The following is a 9,631-nucleotide window of genomic DNA, read 5'->3' as shown; positions in this document are numbered from 1 at the left end:
ATCATAATTTTGACAATTGAACTGGATTAGTCGGTTTGACCAAGTTAACCAAAAATTGATCTTTTGACTGATTTGATTATGATAAAAAATATCTAGTAGAAAATAAATAAAAAATCGATTAAACCAGTGAATTGTAGAACCTATTCGATTTTTTATGAGGTGGTCGATTTTCTAAGGTGTTTTCTAAACGACGTCGTTTTATTTTTAAAAAAAGCAAACAACCAAAATAATATCTAACAGTTCAAATGACAAAAATAACTCTAAAAAATATTAACAAAAAATAAGTTTTGAAAAAATTTAAAAACGTGATAAAACGAACTAGATATTAAATATATATTTTAACAAAAAACTTTAAAAACCAAATTTTAATACAATTTTTTGCAAGTATTATTAAAAAAATAAAATCTTTTTATTCATAAATTTTGGTAATTTTATGTCAAATAAATATTTTTAAAAAATATTATATTGTGATGACCACATTATGTTAAAAAATAAAAGAAAAAAAATGAAAATTTGATCCAATTTTTTTTGTATAATTTCTAAATATTTATTCAAATATAATCATAAAAATTTGAATCAAATAAATAAATTATTTACTAAATTAATATTTTTTTAATATTTATAAAAAATATTATATTTATTAATTATTAGACAGACTAGCCCTAGCAGCCACTCACCCCCACCTTCTCCATCGCCGAACCACTCTCCTCGGCCAGAGGGTGCCGTCGCCACCCGCGTTGTCACGGAACCCTCACGTCGCCGCCGGATTATCCTCACCCATACCAAGCTCCCACTTCTCCCCTCGGCGTCGCTCACGTCCGTTCTCTTCTCGCCGGCGCGCCTCAGCTCCGTCCCGGCGTCTCTCCTCCGTCGCGGTCCTCTTCTCGGCGTCGCACACGTTCGTTCTCTCCGCGGCGTCTCTCTCTCTTCAAGCGCTCTCTCTCTCCGAGCTCACTCTCTCTCACCGTCGCGAACGTCGCTCACCTCGCCGGATCGGTCTCTGCTCGCGAACGCCGGTCACCTACCTTCCTCGCCGTCTCTCTGGTAAGCACTCCTCCACTGCTTTTTGATTGTTGTTCTTGTTCTGAGTTAATTATTGTTGATTATTGATAATTTTCTGAGTTAATTTTGTTAATATTCTGAGCTAATTATTGTTGATTGTTGTTCATTTTTCTTGGTTAATTTTGTTTTGAGTTAACAGGGGTTGATTGTTGTTTTTGTTCTGAGTTAATTGTTGTTAGTTTTCTGAGTTGATTTTGTTGATTGCTGATGTAATTATATGGATTCTGAGTTAGTGTTCAATACTAGAATGTTGTAATTTTGCGTTCTGATGCTGTATGTATTGTACTAATGTTCTGATTCTGAGTTAAAATTTCTTAGTTGTTGGCTTCTTGTTGATTGTTGGCTTGCTCTGATTCTGATTCTGAGTTGTTGGCTTGTTCCGAAGCAACTGGTAAACAAACATTGTGCTTGTTTGGGGCCATTAAAAAGTTGATAAAAAAACTATCTTTTTTGATGAAAAATATATATTTTTTTATTTTTTAGCTTGTTTGGTAAATTTGTAGAAGTAAAAGTAAAAATACTAGAAAAATAAAAAAATTATTTTTTTTGAGAAGCTACAATTTATATTTTTAAAAGATTTTTTTTCCTTAAAAATATGTTTTTCACGTAGTAAATAAACAAAAAACTACTTTCATATGGATATACCTAAAGATAATTGATAAATGAAAAGATATTTTTGCATGATTTATCCAAACATAAAATTACTTTCTCTTTTTTATAAGATCTTTTGAAAAAAGATAACTTGAAAAAAAAAAAAGATATTTTCAGAAGCTCACAAGCCCATTGTCCGTCTCTCATCTCCTGTCCCTTCCCCTTCCCCTTTCCCTTCCTCATTGACACATTGGCACGCTCTCTCTCTCTCTCTAGCATCCCCAACAACAGCCGCAGCAGCAACAAAGAGATTGTTCTCTTTTTCTTAACAACACCCAATTTTTATTTCAAATATCAAATACTCACCGAACACTTTGCATCTCACTCTTTATCTCCATCTTTTGTGTGTTTTTTGTCCATCTTTTCCAACCCGATTAATTCCCTTCCCAAAAACCACTGACTTTTCCTCAGATGCCCTTCTAAACCTTTGGGGACACCTCTCTGTGGACTTGGGAGGTATCCTTCTTGGATTACTTCCTTTTCATTTTTTTATTTTATTTATTTATTTATCTTTGGAAGCTGTATATTGATATTGGTGATCGATAATTAATTTAGCACATGCTATGAATGTATGACAACATGCTCCTTCTTTTCTAGAGGCACTTTCTTTAATTCTCGATCTGATGCTTTGAGCTTGTGCATCTCTTGCATTATTTGCCTTTCTACTAAGCTTCAATTTGGATAAGCTTCTTCTTCACCAGCACCGCTATATATGATATGCATACTAGTTTAACTTACCCTATGTTACGTTTTGTTTTTTGTTTTTTTGTTTTGCTTTGTCTTGTTTTTTGTTTTTTGTTTTTTTTTTTTGCTTGCTCCAGCTCCACTGAGATTTTCAAACAGCTCAGTTCTTATTGGAAAGGATTCTGTCTATGCCTTAACTGTTTTTGTTGGAATTGTCATTGAACTGTAGGATTGGATTGGATCAGGCTTGCATTCTTTCTTGAACCTAGGTTGCTGGCCTTCCAAGTAAAGCTTTTGATCCTTTGGAGATTCTTGTTTTGAATCTTCCTCCTTGGCTTCCTGATAGTAAGTCAGGTATATTTCTTTTTTACTTTTTGCGCGTGCTGTATATGTATATATCATACGATCATGTTTAAGGAAAGAGGAACTAGATTTCTGTTTGTTTTTGCTGGTTGAGTACATTGTTTAGTTTGGATTGTAGGAACTGATGGGGAAGAAAATCAGAAGAAAGAACCGAGCTTCTGCTAAGGAGAAGGCAGTTGCTATGCAGTCTCCGAAGAAAGCTTTAGAGTCTCCCAACCCAACTGTTGAGTCTGTTGATGAGGGGATCTCTGCTGCAAAAGAAACAAGTTCTTGTCCTCATCTTGTAAAGGGTATTAATTTAAATACACTATCTAGCAAGATTGAATCCTCTGCATCAGTAAGGTGTGAAGATTGCAGAGAAGGTGCTGCTGATAGGAGAGGTGGAAAAGGAAAAGGGAAAGGTAATAAACAAGGGAAGAAGAAAAGTGGCACACCAGTAGATTCAAAATCTGAGTCCAAGGCTATATGGGTTTGTTTGGAGTGTGGTCAATATACCTGTGGAGGTGTGGGGCTACCAACAACCCCTCATTGCCATGTTGTCAGGCATGTGAGGCAACATCGGCATCCCTTAGTGGTTCATTATGAAAAGCCTCAGTTGTGTTGGTGTTTTCAGTGCAATATGCTTATTCAAGCTGATAAAATAGAAGAGAATGAAGAAACAGGCCGTGTTCTATCTGATGTAGTGAAATTGTTGAAAGGGAGATCATCGCAGAAATCATCAGCGGATAATAAGGACGTTGGTATTGATGGCAGTGTTACTTCAGAAATTAAATCAGGAGTGATTGTCAGAAATGATTTATATGGGCATGGTGGCTATGTAGTTCGAGGCATGATTAATCTTGGGAATACTTGTTTCTTCAATTCCATCATGCAAAATTTGCTAGCTATGGATAGATTGCGGGACAACTTTCTGAATTTGGATTCTCCTTTTGGACCATTGGTTAGTTCCTTGAAGAAACTGTTCACTGAAACAAATCCAGAATCAGGATTGAAAACCACTATAAATCCTAGATCATTTTTTGGTTGTGTGTGCTCCAAGTCTCCCCAATTTCGAGGATATCAGCAGCATGACAGTCATGAATTGCTCCGTTGTTTATTGGATGGGTTGAGTACTGAAGAGCAAGCTGCAAGGAAACAAAATGGTTCGCCCAAGAGAGATGGCACCCCTGCAAATACTTTAGTTGATGATTTATTTGGGGGTCAGATATCTAGTACTGTACGGTGCATTGAATGTGGAAATTCCTCAACTGTTTACGAGCCTTTTTTAGATCTTTCACTGCCTGTTCCAACTAAGAAACCCCCTCCTCGGAAAGCACAACAAGCAATTCGAGCCAAAAAGGCAAAACTTCCACCAAAAAAAGGTGGAAAGACCCGAGTCAAAGTTAACAGGGATGATGATCCAATAGCTGGTCAAAGTATATCAAACCAATCATCTGTCCATGAGTCAACCTCCCCTGCTCAGTCCAATGTGTCGGTTGCGGGAGAGGTGGCAGCCCCTTCTGATTGTGGTGATTCTACAGTATTGGTTTCAAAGGAAATAAGCAATGTTGCTAAAGAGCTGTCTTCACCGAATTTGGTTGCTGTTGGAGAGTCTCAAGATATGCAAGTGCTTGACAATGATGCAAATAAGATGTCAGCTTCATCAGATGATCTTGCATGGTTGGATTATGTGGAAGCTGAAGCTGACAATGTCACTGAGGAATGTGAGTTTCTTTCACCGAAAGAGGGCGATCAGGATACTGATAGCAAGAATGAACCTTTAAATGAATTGCCGGTAGGGGTTAGCTGTGAACCTTATGGTCCAGAGTGTTCCCCTAAGGAGGATCAAGACCAAAGACCGTATTCTTCAACAAATGGGTGGGAAGACGAGGTTCCACTACAAGTTCAAGGTTCAGAAGTGCTGTTACTTCCTTATAAAGAAGAAAGTTCCTCTGCTTGTGAGATTATTGGAAGGGATGGTGAGGCTTCCTGTTCGAATTTGGGCCATGGTCAAGAAGAATTAGCATTCGAAGGCTTTGGTGATTTATTCAATGAACCTGAAGTTTTTGCTGGTCCTGCTCCTAGGCCTTCATCTAATGAGGTTACAGAAGCTGTTTTTAACAGTGAGTCTGATCCAGATGAAGTCGATGATACAGATTCTCCAGTTTCGGTAGAGAGTTGCTTGGCACATTTTATAAAACCTGAGCTTCTCTCAGATGAAAATGGTTGGAACTGTGAGAACTGTTCGAAAATTGTCCAACGTAAAAAAGTTGAAGCAAAAAAGAAGGCAAATTCTGTATTGGATGGAATTGAGATTGGGTGTCGTGTTGAACCATTGGATGCTGCTTACTCTTTTTCTGTTGAAGTCAGAAGCCTTGATAATGGGAATATTACAGATACCAAAAATACAGAAAGTTCAGTTTTACATATTAATCATGGAACAGTGCTTGAAAATGGTCAATCAAATGGATTGAGTTCAAATGTTGATGAAAAGGATCACAGAACTTTGAAGATGAAAGATACACTTAATGAGGAACTTCAGTCTTTGGGATGTCATAATTCTTCCAATGCAGAAAGTTGTAATCATTCAGCTGCTGATTCTAGTGTTATCGTGGATAACACTGAAAATGTTGAAAGCAGAGATCCTCAGATGTCAGGTCAGGATGATGATGACTCAGAAGAATGCAGTGAGGAAGAGGCTGACGTGAAAAGTTTGAAGGTGAAAAGGGATGCTACTAAGAGGGTCCTCATTCATAAAGCACCGCCTGTCTTGACAATTCATTTGAAGAGATTCAGCCAAGATGCCCGAGGTCGCTTAAGCAAGTTAAATGGACATGTCAATTTCAGAGAAAGAATGGATCTCAGACCATATGTGGATCCTAGGTACTTTGCTGTAACTTTGCTAGATGCTGTTTGAATTTTTATCATTTAATGAATGCCTGTTACCTGTAGCAGTTTGCTGTCATTAGATATTTATAAAACTATCTCCAGTGATTTGGTTTTTCTCTTACAAAATGCACAGGATTCTTCAAGTTTTAAATTGGATAATAAGAAATATTTGAACATAAGTCAAAATCATTGCATGCATTTTTTATTGTAGGTTTGGTTTCTATATAGTTGTTTAAATTTTTTACTTTTTATATACTTTATTGATCCTCTGGCATTTAACACTCAATTCCCAACGGTTGTTTAAACAGATTCGTAGCTGAAGAGAATTATGAATACCATTTGGTTGGTGTAGTGGAGCACTCGGGATCTATGAGAGGGGGTCACTATGTTGCATATGTGAGAGGGGGCCAGAGGAACAGAGGGAAGGCTGATAACAATGAGAATGAGAGTTCCACTTGGTATCATGCCAGTGATGCATATGTACGTGAAGTGTCTCTCGATGAAGTTCTTCGATGCGAGGCATACATTCTGTTCTATGAAAAAAATTGAGGGACACCATCTACTTTCCAGGTACTTTTACTTGAGGTAGAAATACAAGTTTACTAAATTGAGAGAGAGAGAGAGAGAGAAACAGAGAGAGAGAGAGAGAGAGAGAGAGAGAGAGATTCTTGCAGGCGAGTGTCAAAGCAATTTACCTTACTCATTGTGATACCATTTTTTGAGCATGTACCGAGATCTTGAATGTACAATGCAATTTCATACAATCAAAAATCATTTTTTCCCTTCCCTTTCCGATCTTAGGTATTTTTCTTTGTTTAAACTCGTGGGATGGGATTAATTATCTATTATGCACTTCTGTTCATTGCAAAATTTGTCAGTCAGGAGTATTAGTGATTGTTCTATTAGCCTAGAAGAAAATTGTCTCTCATGGTTTAATTCTCGTATAAAATTAGAATTGAGCTTTTAGAGTGGCAACTTTTTAATTCCTATAATCTAGATATTCTGCATTGTGCTTCTAATATGAACTGTGAAATATTTCTTCTTTTGCCTTTTTATTTTTTATTAACAGGGAGTTTGTTAGACTTAATACAGAGAGTAACATATGACAATTGAGACTCACTAGGGATTTGCCTGGGATATTTCATTTGAATGAGTACTTTCATTTTTGTATTTCTTTCGATATCCTTGCTTTTATAAGGGTAATGGTACCTTTCAAGGTTGTTTGCGAGTTGGGGTTAGGGAAGGGCGGGGAGGAGAGGAAGCTATGTATTGTAAAGGTTCACAACTTAACACTACATGCCTTCACATCGCCTCTTTTCCCTCCAACTGACAAACAGTTACCTAATCATGCGTTTTAGCAGAATTTAAAAAAATTTAACAATCTGAGTTAGTGTAGCACATGGCTATGTTTTAACCTCAAAGATCTAATATGTATAGTTACTATTTTATAGGGGTACTGGAGAAACCTCTTCTTATATTTGCTTTTGTAATTATAGGTCTTCTTGAGCCTTCAATTTGAATAAATTCATTTATCACTTATCAGTTAGTGAAATTCAGGTCTCTTTTCAATGGGAAATACTTTATTTAGCATATATTCTTTGTTTCTTATCCCCTCCAACTTCCATGTGTTCCAAAGTCTCTTTTCAACAAAGTTTTGGTGCATGCCATCGCTTCTTTGCAGCACTACTGTATCCACAAAGTATATTATTTTTCACCATTGCCAATTTATGTGCATGTAGGATTGTCGCTTTCCTCCTCTATAGCAATATCGTGGGAACTCTTATTGATTATTTAAAATGTGTAGTATAAATTGTACAATTTTATTCGTAAGTTAACATAATTCTTGCAAAGTCCCTTGTGAATGCTGCTTCTATCCAATGTGAGTTCATGTTTTTTGCATGTGCTTAAAGGCTTATTCCTTTGGATAAAATGATACATGGCACGTGATATTATGCCTGGAGCCACATACATGGTTCCAAATGAAACTGCACATAAACCAGAAATTTGGTTCTCTTTGGACCATGAGACCATACGAGTGTAGAAACCTAAACTGGATACGGATGGTTTTGGCTTAACTCTGCCGCCACCGCCACCTCTGATGGCGACAACAGTTTTTGGATCCATCCGCGTATTCCTCCTCCACGCTACTGCTTAAGGCACCACCTGTTGCAAAGCCAAAGAGGGGTTGTCAGCGGTGGTTTTGCGCAAACACTGATCCTCCTTGTGAGAGGGAAAGAAGAAACCCTGTTGCATCTGTGCTGTTGTATCTACTGCATGCATCCGCACCAAGGGTTTGAGATGTCATCCATGCTTATTTTGGTTTGGTGAGGTTTTCTGTGTTGCCAGTCATGTCTATCGCATCCGCAGATGGAACTGTGATTGTTTTGTATCTTTTTATATTTTGGAATTCTGATTTTCTTTAGCTGCTGCCTGCTGCTTTTACATCTGTTGCAGTGTTGCATCAGTTTGTTGGTGAAGGATTTGTTGGGGGCATGATCGTTTTGCACCAACGTTCCTGCACAAACATACCAATGACTAGCTGATAAGTGATAAGTATATAAATCCAACAGTTATTAAGTAATAATATTTGCTCTTTTATAATTTAACCCCAAATTTTTTATTTTTATTTTTATTTTTAATAATAACATATTGGCCCAATTGTAATACAAAATCAATTTTGGGCGGCAGCTTCTAATCGAATGAGTTCTGAAAGATGGGGAAGAGAAGACTGCAGCATATCATACTCCTTTTCTGTAACTCTGATTAATTATTTTTTTCCCTTTTTCTTTCTTTTGGCATGATGTGTTATTTTGGAATACAATAGTGTATTGATTATAAGTTCTTATCAATAATGAGTGTTAGAATTACCAAAAAAAAAAAATGTGTTTGCCATCAGTAACACTTCCGTTTGGAGAAAAGGTTTGTCCTTTACATGTATCTAGGCTGAAGTCCGAATCCTTCTTCCTAATTGTGTTCCCAGTATCTTTGGTTACGTTAAAACAGGACAAGATAAAACATAGTATTTTTGGTTACATTTGTTTCTGAAAACAGGACAAAATAAAATATTAAGAATAAGACATAAATGATAGAGACGTAGAATTTAGTATTTTTGTATTCTTTTTGGTGATAAATTAGAACAAATTATGAAAATTTAATTTATTTTTATTTTTTTTATTTAAAAAATTTGAGAAGAAAAATATAATAAAAAATATAATTATAAAAAATTAACAAAAATAATAAAAAAATAAAAAATAAGTTGTCTCTTTTTTTAGTGTTTTTATGTTTCTCTTGTTAAGATAGATATAAAATACATTAATTCAGAATTTTATATAATATCTATGTTCATGTTTTATTTGTCAAATATGACTGTATTCCTATATTAGTGTCCTATCCTGATGGTAAACAAACGCAACCTTTCAGAACTTCCAATGAGTTCATAGAATGAATTGTATAATAATTAAGAAGCAAATTAAAGGCACCATTGTTTGTGTGCAAGACACTAAACAATATACAAAATTAATTTTTTTTGACTATATCAAATTATTTTGCTGCACTGTTTTGTCAAGGGAAAGGAAGAAAAAGTGTGGAATTGTAAATTAATTTTGTATTACAATTGAGTCAATATAATATTAAAAATAATTAAAAAAATCTGGAGTTAAATTATAAAAGAGTAAATATTATCACTTAATAATGGTTGGATTTATATACTGATCATCTAGTCTAGTTATTGATTTGGTTGTGCATTAACATTGGTGCAAAACGATCAAGCACTAACGAGTCCTCCACCTGGTTTGTTGAGTTTTTCTTTTCGTCCCTCAAAGGTTACACTAATAACTAGAACGGCGCTTTTAACTCTTGTTAGTAGAAGACCAGTTTTCTCCCGTACTATTTTGGGGGGAGTTCCTCAACTGAGCACAATTCGTAACGGGTAGTGAACCAACAGGGGAATTTCAGAGTAGTTTAGGGAATAAAAAATACTTCAAATAGAGATCCAAATAGGAGA

At 35.8% G+C, this 9,631-nt stretch overlaps 1 protein-coding gene across 3 annotated transcripts; it reads left to right on the top strand.

The window, feature by feature from the left end:
* Positions 1-655: 655 nt before the first annotated feature.
* On the top strand, positions 656-8,381 carry LOC107483739 (ubiquitin carboxyl-terminal hydrolase 2). 3 transcript variants are annotated; one of them, XM_016104365.3, is made up of 5 exons: positions 656-1,044; positions 2,627-2,751; positions 2,879-5,622; positions 5,937-6,198; positions 7,539-8,381. In XM_016104365.3, exons 3-4 carry the CDS (start codon positions 2,885-2,887, stop codon positions 6,175-6,177), a joined length of 2,979 nt encoding a protein of 992 aa, XP_015959851.1. In that variant the 5' UTR covers positions 656-1,044; positions 2,627-2,751; positions 2,879-2,884; the 3' UTR covers positions 6,178-6,198; positions 7,539-8,381. The 3 variants fall into 3 exon arrangements, with proteins under 3 accessions (XP_015959851.1, XP_052115769.1, XP_052115768.1); XM_052259809.1 differs by lacking the exon at positions 7,539-8,381 and adding an exon at positions 6,698-7,498; XM_052259808.1 differs by lacking the exon at positions 7,539-8,381 and having other exon boundaries at positions 5,937-6,410.
* The last annotated feature ends 1,250 nt before the right edge of the window (positions 8,382-9,631 follow it).

The sequence above is a fragment of the Arachis duranensis genome, chromosome 1 (genome assembly GCF_000817695.3).
Source record: "Arachis duranensis cultivar V14167 chromosome 1, aradu.V14167.gnm2.J7QH, whole genome shotgun sequence".
In the NCBI taxonomy this organism is placed as follows: domain Eukaryota; kingdom Viridiplantae; phylum Streptophyta; class Magnoliopsida; order Fabales; family Fabaceae; genus Arachis; species Arachis duranensis.
Note: the sequence above shows the minus strand (reverse complement) of the source record. Positions and strands in the feature narration are given on the sequence as shown.